Below are 18950 nucleotides of genomic sequence, written 5' to 3' on the forward strand. Positions count from 1 at the left end.
ACTCACTCTCTTGTAATATGCTGTAGAGCTTGCGTCCCATTAAAGGATGAACAGCTCAGGTTGGAGAAGCACAATGTCTTAAATAATCCCCTATTGTTCAAGAGTTATAGCTATGTGGTGCAATGTCTATAAATAATGATTCCAAACTGAGAGGGTATGAAATGGAGAATAATAGGTGGCCTCCAATTTGATATTGTCTAGCCTCTAAGCAGCCCCTGCCATTTGAATACAATTTAAAGGGGATTATTTGGATAAAGCTGATATCTGCGTGCCGGACAATGGCAACTAATCAACCCAGGAGCGCTTTGATACCGCAGACAGTTACTGCTTACCATCCTCCCACAGCGGTTGTTGTGCAAGTTCATCAGGGCACGTGCATCCCTCACTTTCTTCTCCTTGGCATCCACAAAGGCCTTGGCGAACTTGATGCCGTAGTTGATGTTGTCGCTGCAGCCCCCCCAGTCGTAGTCGCCGCTGTTGTCTCGGTTTCGCCCCCGCCTTTGGGGGTCGCAGTTGCAGGTCTTGAGCTCTCCCTGGCTGCAGGCCCTTGTAATGGCATAGACCACCCCAGCGGAGGAGATGGCGTAGACGAACGCCGCCTCGCGGCTGCCTGGATGGCAGGAAGAACCACAAGCTTGAACTCAGACAGAAGGCATGCCCGTCTTAATAATAATTAATAATAATTCCGTACATCTACATAGCGCTTTTCTGGACACTTCACTCAAAGGGCTTTACAGGTAATGGGGACTCCCCTCCACCACCACCGATGTGTAGCCCCTCCTGGATGATGTGACAGCAGCCATAGTCTGCCAGTACACTCACCACACACCAGCTATTAGTGGGGAGGAGAACAGAGTGAGAAGCCAATCAGTTGGGGATTATTAGGAGGCCATGACTGGTAAAGGTCAATGGGAAATTTGGCCAGGATGTGAGGGTAACACCATTACTCTATTCGAGAAACGCCCTGGGATTTATAATGATCACAGGATACACCCTGGACAGGACACCAGTCCATCACAGGGCACACACAGACACTCACGTGCACCAGGGCCAATTTTCCCAGAGCCAATTAACCTACCAGTATATTTTTGAACAGTAGGAGGAAAATTTTGTCCCCAGAGGAAATGCATGTGAACATGAGGAGAACATAAAACGCCATGCAGATAGCTCCTCAGGTCTGGAATTAACCCGAGGGCTCCAGCACTTTAAGGCAGAAATGCTAACCACTCTACCACCATGTAGCCCCCAGGTATTTAATTTAGATTAAAAACCGTTATGCATAATTGCACTGTTGGTTTTCTGTATTTGCCTTTACAAGCAAACTACAGTAATCCATCAGAGGAGCACTCTTCACAAGAAATAGTCCTGTATGGTTTCCACAAATCTACAAATCTACAAGACACATTCACAAATCCTGCTGGATATGTGAGCTAAGCCTTTTCAGGAATCCTTTATATTCCTGCATAGTTCCACTTTGTTTTCAAGAGGAGTTCTGCGGGACAATTCGCAGGAATCTGTAAGAATTAGGTCCCTAAAATGATCCTGGTTTTTCCTCTTTTTCAGGAATTCTGTGGGAACATTCTGTATGGATCTTGAGATTGAGGCCCGTTTTCCTTTGTCTTTGGCTAGCAGCCCTAAATTAAGAGTAGAGAGTGTACATTCAGACCTCAAGCCTCACAATGAGGAGCTGCTGTGCTTGTCCATGTGCAGGGGGCTGCGTTCCCAGTAAGAGTGTTTGTTTGTGTAAGTGAAGAGACCTCAGGTTATTAGCCGAGACTTGGACTTTGTGTGTTCATTCCCTTTCATAAACAGAATCACTATGCAGCTTACAAGTCAAGGAGTTAGAGTCCGGCTCTGTGCCAGAAACGTCTTTCCAAATATTTACATCTCCAATTTCTGTTTATGTATTGTCCCGACTGAGGTATCTTTCTCCCTGCTACTCACATTCGGGCACCATGAGAACACTGACTGCGCAAATGGGTGACAGACTTGCTTGGGTGGTGGTAAGGGATGCAATCATTTCACAGGATGACTGTAGTCCAGTAGGTGCAGATTTTGTACTTTCCAGCTTGTGTTATTTTAGTATTGTCACATCTGATATATCTAAGCTGAAAGCGGCTTATTGTTTCCAATTTCCCCTATGCAAATCAGATGATTTTAGTGAAAGTAAAGGCAGCTTTAAAACTAAAAATAAAGAAATGATCATCTGGACGGTATCATTTAAATGCACATATCTTGATGCATCGAAATATGTGAGATATGTTAGCTCTGGATGGCTTTCGGCTATCGCTATCCACTTGTACATTGTGCAAAATTAAGCACAAATAGTGGTGTGCAGAGGTGATTTAGGAATGATGTTCACACAGGGGTGAAACCAAAGTGGTCACTCTATGTCTGTACAATACATTAAAATGTATTGCAGAAACAGAAAAAACATATTGATTGGACTCTCTTCTTTATGGTCCTGATAACCATAAATTCATCATAGTTAACATCAGTTAACAGTTAACATCATATTATTGATCTTGGGGTGCAGAAGACACAAAAGGCATGATCAAATTAACTTTACGATTGCAAAGCATTTGCTAGAACTCAAGTATATGATTAATCGTTTGTATTTATTTACAGGCGATCACTGCTTACATTAACTGTACATACAGTACGGTGGCCATGGGGGGAGGTGTGTTTTTCTGTGTCTGCCCTGTGATGGATTGGCACTCCCATCCAGGGTGAACCCTGCCTTGTACCCTTTGCTTGCTGGGCCCCCGAATTGGAAGAAGAAAAAAATGTGGATGGACAGATGTATGATTGTGGCTTTATGTCCCGCCTCACAGTAATGAACGCTGTACCCAAAGGGGGAGAATGAGAAGGAGTAGATATGTCCCTCCATATTCTCATAACAACAAACTGGTTATCTTTTGACATACTACAAGTTCTGCACAGATATTCGGGGGGTACAGCAGCTATTAGACAAGAAGTGTGCTCCTCATTGACACCACAACTAGCCTGCAGGTGTCCAGGAAGAGAGAATCACTACAATTTAAAAAACAACACTGGATAGCCTAACTTTGAGGCCAATCTACCTCAGGTGTTTCTGCATTCTCAAACACCCTTTGCACATGAACAGAACTAAAAGGATTATGACAGAAACTATGATCATTCACATATAATTTCAATAAAGGGATCCTGAACAAGAGGAAAACTTGAAAGGAAATGGTTCCTAACCTTGGCCACATCGCTAACAGTATTGGAAATGAGCGTGAAAGCATTCATGAGAATACATGCTTCTAGATCATTCTTTACCAACTCAATGTTCAAGGCACAATTTGGTCAACAAGAAAATGGCTCCTCTCCAGAAGAAAAGGTAAACACTATACAAAAGCAAAGAGGAATGACCACATAACATGACACACATATGGTTCAGAAATTTCAAACCACTTAATTGTTTGCTCTTGCATAAACTGTTTAGGCATCAGGCATAAAATCTACGATGATAGCAGTACTTGTAACGCTCTGAGTGTTTATTGACCACGGACACTGCCCTGCTGCTGTCCATTAGCTGCTGTAAACATTAGAAAGCGTCTGCATGCTGCTGAGGGCATGACAGTGAGTGTAGGGAGGAAGGAGTACACTATGCAAAAAACCCAAAATCATAACTGCTGTTTTCCCAAGATTAGCATTTCCTAACTCACTTTCCTTAATCCATCCATTTATAACCACTTCTTCCAAGGCAAGGCACATCTGGACACAAACTCGGACACGCACACACTCACACCAGGGCCAATTTTACAGAAGCCAGTTAACCTACGTGTATGTCTACGGACTGTGGGAGAAAACACAATCAATGCAAGGCAGCAGTGCTAACCATTGTGCCACCAGTAACTACATTTTGTGTTCAAACTCTACAATCCCCAGGATGTTGTACTACACACTCACCCAGTTGGGAATTACCAGTCTTATTTAGACTATAAAAGGTTCTCTATTGGGGACTGCTGCAAACTCCTAGGAGAGAATGACTCACATACAGTACATCAGCTCTTCAGATATGTCCACCTGCCCAGCCATTCCTCACCTGATGCACTGTAAGAGCTGTGCAGTCCCAGTTGGGAGAGAGTCAGAGACACATCTCTCATTCACACCCCTACAAGGCTGCAGATACCAGGAAATACTCTTGAGTCGCTGTTTACTCTACAGCAGAAATCCCAGCCTGATGCCTAATTTCCTAAATGTGGAATAGTGTTAAGCTATTAACACTAGCTTAGAGTGTTAATGAACTTAGAGGGTCATGGTTGGATGACATGGTGGTTAGCATTGCTGCCTTGTAGTGCTGGGGCCCTGGCTTCAATTCCTGCTGTGCTATCTTTATGGAGATTGTATGTTCTCCTGCGTCTCATGTATGTTTCCACCCATAGTCCAAAATCATACTGGCAGGTTAATTGACTTATGTGTGTCTGTCTGCCCTGTGATAGACTGAAGTCCTGTGCAGGGTGTACCCTGCCTTGAGCTCATTGCTTGCTGGGATAAGCTCTGGCTCTTCCAACTCAATGGAACTGAAAGAAATAGAAAATGGATGGATGAGCAGAAACACGGGGAGGCAACTTAAGGTTGCGATGTCTTCTCTCTCCTTTCCCCCAAACTTTAGTCGCCAAGCCTCACATACTCTTTGCCTCCCATATGTACAATGGTGCAATGAGCATTCCAGTTGAGAAACTGGATAATGCCATACTGATTCAAGAAAGCAATAGTGAAAGTAACTGCACTTATATACATGAGAAATTCACACACACACTTACTGCGCAGCATGACCCTCCCAAAGACAGTGTGATCACGGTCCAGGGTGCTGCAGTTCCAGCGGTGATGACGAAACTGGTGCTGGCACTCCCTGATCCACTCCTTGGCTCCTTCCCCGATGGACTGCATGATGTCTGGGTGCTTCTGACACAGCTGTCTCTGTTTATTGACCAGCCCTGGGATGTTATCACAGATGACTCTCGCTCCCAGGGCCCCGATGTACCTAACGAGATGGCCAGAAACCGCACGTTAGTGGAATCCCACTGAGTTTCAGTTACGGCGATCAACGCAACAACAAAAGCAGTGTAGTGCTAAGATTCCCATTTCATTTGATTAAAACTGCACGCTGGGCCGAGACTTGTATGCAAACCAGTCATGGCACTAATTTCACGGTGCCTTTTTTGAAAATATCACTCAGAAAAACTTCCCATTGGCCCTAGATGTGTCTCTGAGTCAACTTGTCAAGTCAACTCACCAGCAACTATATCACCCTGCAAATCACAACTGAGCCTGGTCAGTACCTGAATGGGAGATCTCCTGGGAAAGCTAAGGTTGCTGTTAGAAGAGATGTTGGCAGGACCAGTAGGGGGTGCTCACGCTGCGGTCTATGTGGGGTCCTAATGCCCCAATATGGTGATGGGGACACTATACTGTAAAAAGGCACCGTCCTTTGGATGAGATGTAAGAGCAAGGTTCTGACTCTCTGTGGTTATTAAAAATTCCAGGCTGTTTCTAAAAGAGAGTAGGGGTGTTACTCCGCCCAAATTTCCCATTGGCCTTTACCAATCGTGGCCTCCTAATAATCCCCATCTATGATTTGGTTTCATCAATATGTTCTCCTCCACACTGGTGTGTGGTGAGCGTACTGGCTGCTGTTGCATCATCCAGGTGGGGCTGCACATTGGTGGTGGAGGGAAGTCCCCATTACCTGTAAAGGGCTTTGAGTGGAGTGTCCAGAAAATCGCTATAAAAGTGTAACTTATGTAAGTAAATTATTATTACGTAAGTGTAATTATTATTACTAAATCAAATTCATTGTGAAACTGGACAGGTTTTGCCAAATCAACATTTTTGTAATTTTAACATTTGCCTTAGCTGCTCATGCTTGATGACATCTGTTTCATTTCCCCACTAAATGGAATCTGTGATGGCACCTGCTGCATGACCCATTTAATCCTTTCCCATCTAACACCATCAGCCTCTGTCCCCCAGGAGCACTGAAGATAAGGATGGATGTTTCAGTCTTCCTGTCCATCACGCCTCTTGCCTTAAGACAGCCAATTGTGTCTTAAATCAGAATGTATGGCAGTGTTACCAGGTCGACTGAGAAACTGTGTAGGGCTATACTGGATGATTATTCAAACTGCATTTCATAAACAATTGACTAGAGTACTTTATTTAACAGCACTTGTGATCTCAGGATGGAAATTTTATGATTGAGTGAGACTGATTTTTTAAAACTAAATTATATTTAGGTTTTGTATTCAATTAGGATAATTCCCCAACATAGCACTTGAGGTAAATATCCTTCTTCTTTCACTGGGTGAAGCAATTGTTTTTCTTTTTTTCTACAGAGTCGTGATTAAACTTCAGAAACGCTTGGGGCCGTTCCTCAATTTTAAGTGCTAATCACCTCACTCAATGCCCTTCATTCCTCCCAGGAATCACTTCTGGACTGATCCCATAATTGTTGTGTGTAGCTCTAAAGCTTACATTGAACTTGTCAGTTCCACACCTGGGGTTGGAGACGTTAATGTCCAGCCTCACCCTGCCCTGAGATGAATTGTTTAAAAGATGCAGTAATGGGCGTACTGGGAGAGAACGGTGACCTCTCACCTCCCCTGAAGCTGCACAAAATGTTGGACAAACATTTTTCTTTTTGGAATGGGAGCACCACTAGACATATTGGCTGCTACATGTCAATACAGTGTGCTGTTCATTGAGCAAATCTGGCCTTTTGGGGTCCTAAGAAAAACACAGGTGTGTTGAGACAGATCATTGTGGATATCAGAATACAATAAGCATGGTTACAAAATAAGTCATTTTAGATTTTCTGATAAAATGTCTGCCCTTGAAGCAGTAATATAAGTTAATGTGGCAGCATTACCTGCATTCTTGTTTTTGAGGGGGGTTATCAAGCCCATATAAACGGTCCAACCATTTGATTTTGCTCCACTACTCAGGGGTTTGTATTCAACATGATATTTTTGCCAACAGTCCCCCTCGCCAATTTGACCCTCATTAAAGTCTACCATTTTGAAAACTACAGTGCTGAAGAACACAGTGGACTCATGGCAAAGGCATGTTGAAGTATGTAGGGTTACAGTAGGGCCTGATACAATCCTTAGGAAATCACAGCAGAGCAAAGTAAATACATGGTATAAACATGGTAAACCCATGGGAGAAATGTAAAAGCAGCACATAATCCACATTGAATATTTGTGAGTAGTACTGTATATTCCTGCCTTACTAGAAGCTCAGATTTTAGATTACCATGGGATCTCTGCAATTTCAGATTTTTTTCCACTTCAGATACATCCATCCACCCATTTTCTACCCCAATACAGGGTGGGGGGAGAGGTGTAATGGGCACAAGGTGGGAAACACCCTGTAAGGGATGCCTGTCCATTGCAGAATACACAGAGATACACACTCACTCACACCAGATTCAATTTTCCCAGAAGCCAACTAACCTACCAGTATATCTTTGGACTGTGGGAGGAAACCAGAGCACCCAGCAGAAGCCCATGCAAACATGGGTAGAACATACAAACTCCACCCAGATAGCACCCCAAATCTAGACTTGAACCCACGTGAACACAGGGCGTTTAGATATAGATCCAACCTCTTCGAAATCTACATTGTGAAAATGCCTCCTCTTCCCACGAGGAACGGCTCAGAACTGGAGTACAGAGGTGCCGAAGAGTGAGTGTATTTGGGTGTTGGGCAAACAAACTCAGTTACATTTTCTGCCCAACCTCTGTATTCAGACTGTATGGTTTCATGGTACATATTTCTCTCCAAATGTCCCTCATTGGCCAGCATAAGCTTCCATTGCTTGTCATCACACATTTGCATCCCTTAGGAAAACTTGCAAAGGTAAAATAAACACAGATCTCAGCAAGGCTGCCTCACACACATGGGTATCAGTCTCAGTTGACCTTTATTTCCATCACAGCAGCTTCAAATCACTTTTGAGGGTAAGTTGGGGTGGAATGACAGTTGTGTATACCTGGCTATTTGCTAGGTGCCAATATTTGGCATATTGTCCGTACGATAGGAGGCACACCTGAGAAGGGAAGTGAAAGATTGTGTGATACATATCATACACAATGTTTATTGTGTATATATGTATATACCCTACAGTAGCACAAATAAAGTAGCATGATGGTGTTAAACTGATACATATTTCATTACTACATTGGACTACAGAATGGAAAGCATAAATATCTGCATATCTATGGGGTTACTAAACTGAAATGCTCAGTAATACACAGGATTACAATGACGCTGCTTCAGGAAAAATAAATTAAGGTCTACCTGTGACCTTAAGTTCGTTCCCCTGATCTGTTTCCAACAGATTATTCAACTTGCTAATGTCATCAACTACAGACAACTGAGGCAGACGCTGCACAGGAAGAGTGGAAAAACATCCCACAGCTATCTGTCCAGAGGCTGATGGGGTCTGTGCGTTAGCACTGCCAGGATTGTGTCAGTGCTTAGGGAGGTCATACCCAATACTAACTTTCAAGAGACAGCGAGATAAGATCCTGGGATCCATTATCTACTAACAAGTAAAAAGACTAGAAAGGTCGAATGGCCTCCTTTGGTTTGTACCACTGTTATGTGCTTAATTAGGTAATAATTTCATTTGGGCAGTGTGTCGTGTTTTATGTGTTCTGATCAAGTCTTTTGAATCTCTGACCTGTATTTTATTACACCTAATGTAATACTGTTTGACATTCATGTTAAAAATATTTGGATATATTCATTATACTGTATATGAGTGCTACTTTTTTTAAATATAAGTATATATATCGGTATATAAATAGAAATGGAAATAGAGTTGGAAATGCTCTTATTTTTTATATCTCCCCTTATGATAAGATGCAGCTGTGATTTTAGAAACTCCATCACCGTTGGTGTCAGTTATTATTACATTTTGTCTTAATTAAGACATTAAGCATAAATTTACACACACATACAGAAATTGAATTAATGTAATGTAATAATAACAAATTCGGTTTTGTCCTCATTTTCATCCCATTTGTCATATGAGGGTACATACACAAAGGGAGAGAGATAGTGGTGACAGCTGAAAGCTGGCTCTGTTCAGGGTGAGTACATATATATCATTTACAGTATATCTTTGAAATAACTTAAGCCCAGACCTTGTTAAAATGATCCAGAGATGGTTTCTCAAAAACAAAACAATATAAAAAGCATTCCATTTTACACAGATTAATATGGATATAGAACTCTAGCTTGCCAGTTACATAGTTATGCAGCCCTTCAGCCCTTATCACACACTGAGGTCTGCATGGTGATAGTGAGGACAGAGTGTCTCAACATGCCCCTGTTGTATATAGATATTGAAACCGCAGTGTTTTTAAGCCTGAAGGGACACTTAATCCTCAGTGATTCATTGGGCGACCTGACCACAAAATCCATCCTATTCAAAAACACTCTATTAAACAAAAACGCCAAAACGAGGAGTATATATGTGCGCTGCATTTTAAGTGAATGTCCTGTAATTCATTTTGATATAAATATTTTTTCAGGTTTTAAGTCTTGGGCAATTTGGTTTCGTGAGAAGTAACATGATCTGTATGTCTTTTAACGGAGCTGTGCAGCACAGTTATGCTCACTAAGTACGTGTTGTTTGAAAGACTTGACACGTCTCCCTTCACAGTTTACAAACATTCCTCTTATCTGGCAAACATTCAGTAAATTAGCTCTCCCAGATCTTCTTTCTGTTTTGCAGGTTTGAGATGTCCAGGAACAATGCTGAGTTTATAACTGTTGTGGACTTTAATGCAGGAGTCTAGAATTCCCATCCTGGAAGGCCTCAGTTTAGCAGGTTGCTAAACCCTGAAGATTCTGGGAAACAGGGACAGTTCAGATCAATTAAAGCATAACTGGACAGTTTTTTATTACTCCCTTTCCTGTTTGAGATGATCAGCTCTCAATCAGCTTGGAGGACTGCTAAACCCTTCGTACCATTTATTTCTAACTGCTGTATCCAATACAGGGCTGTGAGGGAGCCTGAGATTATCCTGGCAAGCAACGGACACAGGACAGGGTAAGATAAGATAAATAAGATCACTTTATTAGCCATACATAATTTCTTGCATTAGGAATTCGTCTTTTCACATACCCCAGCTTGCTCTCCATGAGACACAGACAGGGAGAGAGAAGGTTGGGGTCAGAGCGCAGGGTCAGCCATTGTACAGCACCCCTGGAGCAGCTGGGATTACGGGCCTTGCTCAGGGGCCCAACAGAGTAGGATTCCTCTGCCAGCTGCTGGATTTGAACTGGCAACCTTCCAGCCACAGTGCTACCACCCCTCCCTGAGGTACACCTTGGGTGGGATGCCAGTCCATCAAAGGGCAGACTCACACCAAGGCCAATTTTCCCAGAACCCAATCAATCTACCAATATGTCTTTGGACTAATCAGAACACCTGGAGGACCCATGCAAACATGCAGAGCACATACAAACTGCATGCGAAAGACACCCTAGGAATCAAACCCAGGACCCTGGTGCTGTGACACAGCACTGCTAAACACTGCACCACTGTGCCACCCTCTTTGGTACTACTGCAGGACAAATGAAGACAGTGCACACATCATGCAAATGCCAGATTGCACAGCAAGTGTAATCTGTCAATGACTGCGCCCAGGCAAAGAGGACAAATAGGACAGAACCAGCTCTCACTGAAGAGACCGAAAGCTCATTCAGAGGTGCCGAGCCAGTACCAGGGCTTGCTCTTGCAAAAGAAGCCAAGAACATCCTCTGTTGGAACTCTGTGAACAATCCCCAGTTTGAGTTTATTTAACCCTTATCCACTGGTTGTGGAACTTTAAAGGGACCAAAAATGATTAACTACTTTACACCATCTGACAAAGCTATACATCCAATGTGAACAGGGTGAGTGTGTACATTTTCACATATTCTTGCTAGATACACATCTGTAAACTATGCCTATCCTCATTGCCTCATGCAAAAATGTTAAAATATCACTCTGCCAATACCACACTACGAGAAGATGATTCACTAGCATTTAAAGACTATGAAAACTAAAGCGCTTTCATGCCCATACTTAATTATCATACCCCTTGTGTCACAGCCTGCTTCTCTAACGAGCCAAATAGTTTGTACAATAATTCCAATGGACTTAATTAAATACGTTTTTGAAAAAGTGGCAGTGTGTTTTATTAGTCTCTGCAGGACAACGAAGAAAGTCAATTGCTTTTACTTCACACACAGTTGCTTTTCAGAGGTCTAAGGCAGGTAGTTCCTAAGAGCTCTGCATCCACAAGTGCAGAATGATAAAAACACAATCAGACACCCTTCTCCCAGAGCAGCCCACCTTTAAACCCCACACTACCTCAATATAACCCCTGTGTACATGGCTGTAGCACTCAGGGCAGTTTGACAATACAGACCCACACTGCAGGATCATTGGCTCCACAAAGAATAAATCACATGGCACAATTAGTGCAAAGTTCAATATTCAAAGGATGAACTAGAAACAATTACACCTGTTCCCTTTTCCTGTCTCTCAACCACCATGCTTGCTGGAGTCTCTGGGCATTCATTGTTCCTACAGGTGAGACCAACATTGTTCTTCATTCCGGTTCTTATGTGACAGAGCCCCTTTCGCACTCAGATATGATCAGTGTTCATATCCTGACCGGCTTTTAAGCTTCTTGATTAGATCACGCTTCCTGTGCTGTTCTGAAGGCTGCTTTCTGTGTGATGTCTCTCACAAAAACAGCTAAACACAAACATACAGGTATAGCTTCTCTAATAGTAAGAACTTTAAACCAGGGATTTTACATCCTTGATGAAATACTTGAGGATTAGTATACATGTATAATACCTGAGACAGAATCCCATCATCCCTGGTCAAGGTTATCCCTAGATTTCAATCTTACAGAAAACGGGTGGAATGTACAGTTCCATATCACACATCATTACCCTCATCGCAACCTCAACTGAAGGTGACCCTTCTTGCAGAACAGGAAGGAAATGGCTGCAAATGTTTCAGAACCTTCTGAAATGCACGCTGTATTCTGTTCACTGAGCTCTTTACACTTGCAGGAGCCCAACACGTTATTTGGCATTGGCCCAATGCATTTTACTGTACATACTGTATAAATGAAAGATCACAGCAATAAGGTTTGTAAAAACGTTAGTAGCTGTAAGTGATCTTTCCATGCATTTTCTGACTCATTCTTCCAATTCAGAGTTACAGGGAAACTGGAGCCTCTCCAGCAAGCAACAGGTGCAAGGCCTGTGCACAAGTGCCCCTTGGACTGGACACCAGTCCATCGCAGGGCACATACAGTACATGGGGCGAGATACACTTGCAAACACACCAGGGCCAATGTTCCCCTAAGCCAATTATGTCTCTGGATTGTGGGAGGAAACCAGAGCACTTGGAGGAAACTCATGAGAACTTGGGTAGAACATACAAACTCCACACAGATAGCACCCCAGGCCAGAACCTTCTACCGGAACTAAACACAGGACCCCAATGTCCTGAAAATGCTAATCATTGCATCACTGTGCTGGCTAGCTATAAGTGATGTCAAATATAATCTTGTCCACTCATGTGCCATGCTGCCATGCCCACATAAACTGAATTTACTGTTCAGTTTACTGATCCGCAGATTACCTTTATCTTTGTACAGCTGCACATACCCTCTGCACAGCACATGAACTTTGGCACAATCCATAACCAATAGAGAGAGGCCTGTTCCAGCACCGACGGTAACATAGTTTATATTTGTCGGAACTCACTTATTAAAGGCTTGTCCTGTCTGGATGCCAGAATGAGATTCATTTTTGGCTACAAACTACTTTGCATATGATCTGTTGTGTTTAATCCCATTTGCACGCAAACCCTCGTCACAAAACCACAGCACAATTTCCAGCACATCAGCACGTCTGGTGACAGACTCGAAACTATACTAAAAGTTACCCGAAAGTGTGCTGTCCAGCAACGGCCAGAGTAAGTGAAAAGCTCTGGGATCAGATCTATTTCTTCAGACATGTCAGTCTTTTCAGTCTTTCAAACTGCTCAAGGTCTCCATCTTCCTGTAATGTAGAGTCACAGGACAAAGACAGGGGTCAAAAAACACTGTTTCAAACCCAGAGGACTAGCAACTGTATCAGCCTGCAACTTATAACTGGCAACCCACTGAAGCTAGGCAGATATGAGCCTGGCCAGTACCTTCTGGGAAAGTTAAGGTTGCTGCTGGAAGAAGTGGACCAGTAGGGAGAGCTCATCCTGGGTTGTCATACCCCCACTATAGTGATAGGGACACTATACTGTAAAAAGGTGCTGCATAATCCAGGTGGGTGCTACACATTGGTGATGGTGGAGGGGGGGTTCCCATTACTTGTTTTGAGTGGAGTGTCCAGAAAACACAAATAAATGTAAGGACTACTATTTATTTATTATTTATAGGTTGTGAAGCTGAGGGTGAACACTACTTTATGCTGGGTGCATTCACTGTTTTGCCAAAGTGGCCCAGTGAAACACATCTACCAAAGCTGATATGAAGGAAAAAAAGACAAAGCAGCATTATACAGTAAGCAAAACCTTTTGCTGTAGTTGCAGCACAGATATGCATCCCCACATACTTTGGTTCCATTCACTGTTCGGAAGGATTTTTTTAATGCTCTTTAGAAAGCAGCTAATAATCTAAGAAGGTGCAACATTCTGATAAATCTAGGGAGCTGATAATATGGTTCTACACTTTATTGGGTAACTGAATTCTGATCAAGTGAGTGCCAGGAGACATCAAACAAGAACAAGGAGCAGGGAGTGGAGGTAGGATTTGACACCTCTTGAGTAAAAGCTTGCTTCCAGGATCAGTCTCAAAAATGTCACCATCACAGACGGCGGCACAGATGCACTCAAGTGCCTCCTCTGCCTGTCCCAATGTACAGTACTTGACTGATTACCGCAAAGACCCCTGGTGTCTCAGACTGTCTCAACAAACATCACTCTGTGCAGCCACCCTCATCTGTGCTTTGTCTTGCAGTGCGAGACTTATTCATCAGCGGCGAATGAGGTTTTCAAACATGGCAAGCTTCCAAAACGTCATGATTTAAGACACAGGTGTAATTGTGCTGTTCCTGCGAAACGTCTGTGGTCTAGCAAATTGTCTGGGATTGAATTACACACATTAACTAATAGTGGTTAATACAGCACATTATCTGGAAAGGGGCCTATTTACATTTCTTAAGAGCTCATTAATGTGATGAAGGGGTCAATGAATTAAGTATTTGAGCTTTTTTTCTTTAAGCGAATAACACAATCTAGTAACATGACCTAATTCGGAGGTGATAATGATACTACCTCATAACCTGTTCTCATCTGATTTCAGAAGCCAAGCAAGCAAGGAGTTGGATCTGTACTGGGATGGGGAACATCCCAGAAAATACGGTTACTGGTTGAAATGTAGTTTCTTCCCTTTGGACTACAATTGGTAAACCAATACCCTAGTATAGTGACTGGGGAAACTGGACTCTAGGAACTGCTGTCTTTCAATGAGATATTAAATTAAGGTTCATTTGGTCATTAACTACACCAAGACGGGTCAGAAAAGCAGGGGTAGTAAACTGATTGCCTTGGCTAAATTCCACCGTGACTTTATACAACCTGGCCTTCTTAATGTTCTCCTTTAATTCAGCTGGTGGAGAAATGTGTCACTTCTCCCCTTAATCTGCTGTATTAAAGCAGTTAGTGCATAATGCTGGGTGGATGAAGTGGACCCTCTCCTACTGCATATGTGAAAAACTCTGGGATCCTTTGAGATGAAGAAAAGTATTATTATTTATTTTAAAAATCAATGGTAAACACCTGTGCACACCTTCAAGATTGTAGTTTATACATATTGACTTTGTGTGGACCTTTAGGAATGCCTTTCCCCCTTTCATTTTTTACCTGCACATTGGATGAGCTAACTGCCTTTTTTTACAGCAGACCATTAGTGTTGAATGTGGTACCATCCCAAAATACTACCCACCAAACATTTTACTCATAGCCTGACAGCTTTAGCGGAGCATGACCACTGCCCTCCTGGTGACAAGATTTTTTTTTCTGATGAACAGCCAGTCTCTTGACAACTTTGGAAGACCACACAAAAACAAACAGTGTAGTTAGGCATCCTTTCCCAAACACAGGTTATATTATAATCCAAAGGGAACTAAATGCGTGACAGGAAAAATGACAAGACTGAGGGGAAGGCCTGTAGGCATTTACCATGGTAAAATAACTTCCATAGGACTTTTAAATGAAAACATAACAGTGGGAGGTTGCTGCTTATGGATCATGTCCAAACAACCAAGACATCATAAAGTCTATAGTTGCATCAGTCTTTACATTATAACCCTTCTTTACAAATCTTCCTGGCGACATTTCCTAAGCAAATGTGTATTGCCTTTAAATTATACTGCATTGTATTATACTGCATTGGAAAACTGAGACAAAGAAGTGGGGTCTGTCACTGACATATAGTATCAGTACTTCCAATTTATACAAAAAATATACGGGGCTTCAAAACAGTTTATTCTTTACAGATCCCCTCTAGTTTAATTATGTTTCACTTACAATTTCCAATTTCCATTTGGATTGGAATCTCTGCTTTGTTCAGTAACTGGTAAATGCTGGGTTGCTCTTGCTCTGCTCTATGATATATTTCTTTCTGCCTGTTGGCAACCAGCTGTGCCAGGTAAAAGGGTCGCCAGAGGGGCCTTCTTAAATTTACGGTTTTATTATTTTAGGATTAGCCAGCCAGTTGTCTTATGCGGCATGTTTTGAAAGGAAACAAAGCCAGAAAGCCAAAATTCTGATTTGTACGCAAACTCGGAACATGGCTCATGACTTCTTGAAAAGTTTTTTCTTTTAATGGGAAATTTAAATCATGCCATTTCTTTGTGAGGCTTATGAATTATGCTATAAGATGCTACTCAAACCATATCCTTATTTTAAATATGGCCCTGATATTTCTGTATTATATGTGAAAGACTAAATGTTATTTCTGAAAAGCTGAAAAGTGTAAAGAGAAGAAAAAAACACAGTGTCCTGGCTGTTTAGCATCCTTAAGGTGTTACCTGTCTTCTTTCTTTCTGTTTCTCCAAACAGAAATAACCACCACGTGTTGCGTTTCAGCCAGACACAGAGCCGCACTTGAGGGAATAATCTCACATTGGCAATGTGGAGACATTTTTCTTGGTAATTCTGACTCATGTCTGTTTCTGGGCCATGCACCTATCTGTCACATTGCCTGGGAGCTTGTGATGTGTCATTGAGAAGACAATCAGCAATTGAATTTTCATTTTCAACACTAAATGCTATAGTGCCAGAATGAATGCACCATATTTCTATTTGGATTTAAGACTACTGGGGAAAAGGTACTTTGCTCTAACCTGAATGATGTGGGACTAGACATTTCTAAAAATACAGGGAAGATCAACAATCTGGATGCACGCTGAGAGTGAAGCAGATAATAGCACTTTAAATGTTTATGGAACTTTTTATTTTGTTTTCCAAGTGCTTCAATTTATACAAAAAACAGGACTGTTTAAGGTGTGCCTGTGATTCACAGAGCCACACACATTGAAAGCATATGTACCGCAACTTACTGTAACAAGGCACACATGCCAAGATCTTAGTTCTAACCAGAACAAAATGCAGTTATGTTGAAACCATATGAAAAAAAAACGTATCATATTATGGAAAAAGTCCAATTCAAGGAACTGCCTAACTGTATACTCCATTTGATCAATCTATCAGTCTGCAGTAGGCTGCTTATCAATCAATCTACGGTAGAGGCCATTTTAGTTATACAATCCAGGCTTGATTGTATTTACATCGTAGCTTTTTAAGCCAGATAGCCGATGTGACACTTCAAGTTTTTGGAATACAGCATTCTACACAGTGCTTGTTGACTGAATAAGAAAAGTGTTTTAGTGCCTACCTACAATACCAAACGAATATCAAATCAGGCTGTACAGTTGATTGGTGATCATATCTACAGTACTTTTAATTCTTTTATTCTAATCTGAAAACCAGACTTATGGTTCCTGCTTTTGGTATTGTAACTGACCAGTTTCTTATTTGGTCGTTTCACGGAAAGTCTCTACATTAGGCGTTTTTTCAAAACACAAAGTATATTATAATTCAAATTTCCGATTCTCTGTCATTTTTGTGGACAGAATAATCGGTATTAAAATTACCAAGGGTCTTACTACAATAGTACTCTTGGACAGAATGACACGATGATGAACGAGATACAGCGGTGTCGGCTAGCGCTCACTGTAGGAAATTTCAGTTATCTGTTTGCATTCGAGTCTACAGCCTGCAGCCTTAGTCAATCCATTTGTAGCTACTGTGTATGTTGCCGATACTGCCTAACCTCCAGCTACGGAGGCTGACAATGCACGACTGCTACCGCACGAATCCAAGAGCGGAGAAAAGGTCTGGGCTAAACTGATGAAACTCTCAATTTTCACTTCGTCTGGTTAGCAAACATTTTTCGGACACATACATCAGAATGTATTCGCGACAATAGTTGCCAGAAAGGTGTTCATTTGCAATTCCTGGTAGCAAAGGTTTATATGACTTCATAGTAAGAAAAAAAATAATTTTGAAATACCACGCTTATGTTTGAAGGGTCGGGACCGGCACTGTAGCGAAAGCTACATTAGAAAGTTTTTGAATTCTACTTTTAATTTATGTCTAAAGTGAAAAAAATATATAATAATCTAGGCTACAGCACATAATGCATGAGCTACAATTATATGAGATAGGATAGAAATAGGTGATTTGCACTTAATGTAGAGGCTTTATAATGCATAGTCCATATCGTTATACTGTAAATGAACACTAGAACGATATGTATAGACCGACGAAAAGCCTTCTTACCTACTGGAAGCTCAAAGACATTCCTTCTGTTCAGTGAAAATAGTGCTCCAGTCGCCGCTCTGTGCTCAGGACGTGGAAGACAATCGCACAGAAGAGACTGTAGTTCACAACAGGTGCTAATCCTTTTCATGCACGTAGGGTTGCATTTGTCGACTAAGATTACAATAGTTTCTGGTATCTTTGTAGATAAACTATACTATATTAATAAGAATTTGCATTATAGTTCTATAGAAGAATTACTTAAAATGGTCATTATACTACTGTATATACTGTACTGTACAGCATACACTTGTAGTCTACAACCTTAAAACGTGTGATTACGCCTCGTTGCTGTTTAAAAATGATCATACTAAAAAGAGCTTTGATGAATCGTTTGGTGCACATATCTTTCAAAACTATTGTTTCCAACAGAATAAGAACTAAATTGATACATCTACACGGGTAAATCGGCGCTTTGAGTGAATTAGAAGTAATTTGAATGTACAGTTTACGTGCTACAGTATGCCAATAAGGACAGTCTTAACACACAGTCTTGCTGGTTAGGTTACGACTGTACAGAAATGAATGTTAAAATGTGAAACTAAAGCGTTATTACGCCTGGTTAATAATTTTTATTTTTTATTGGAAAATAAAAAAACCTGAATAAATCAAGTTTTTATGTTGATTGTAAAGCACTTCTTAGATTGATGCCAGAACACGCTTTTCGTCCGGATAATACGCTGATGTTAATTTGGCACAGAGAAAATAAGACGAGAAGAGACAGAAAGGAAAACAGAAGAGGATCACATTTACTGTAGATAAGCACCTTAGCAGTCGGGCGCCTTTTATTTTAACGTGCAACAGTCCCGCTGTGCTTCGGGGGGATTTAAGGTAGATCCGTATTAACTTTAATCACACTCTCAACAAAAAACAAACATGTAACACTAGTTAAAACCATCAGGAGCCCCGCAGAATAGAAGGAAATGGAGGGATTTGGGGGTTCACAAGTGAATGT

General features: G+C 41.6%; 1 protein-coding gene across 3 annotated transcripts in view; it reads right to left on the reverse strand.

Annotated features, from left to right (window-relative positions):
* Positions 1–18950, reverse strand: part of wnt2bb (wingless-type MMTV integration site family, member 2Bb) — a 43779-nt gene that overhangs the window by 11749 nt on the left and 13080 nt on the right. For 2 of the 3 annotated variants that reach the window (XM_088639980.1, XM_088639981.1), the window contains 2 exons: positions 4794–5014; positions 333–610 (listed from right to left, as the gene is read on the reverse strand). In XM_088639980.1, coding sequence (XP_088496106.1) covers positions 333–610; positions 4794–5014 — 499 coding nt within the window. Of the gene's footprint in view, positions 1–332; positions 611–4793; positions 5015–17956; positions 18065–18950 lie in introns of those variants that run through there. The other variant, XM_088639983.1, reaches the window with a different exon arrangement.

The sequence above is a fragment of the Lepisosteus platostomus genome, chromosome 7 (assembly GCF_059453375.1).
Source record: "Lepisosteus platostomus isolate fLepPlt1 chromosome 7, fLepPlt1.hap1, whole genome shotgun sequence".
NCBI lineage: Eukaryota > Metazoa > Chordata > Actinopteri > Semionotiformes > Lepisosteidae > Lepisosteus > Lepisosteus platostomus.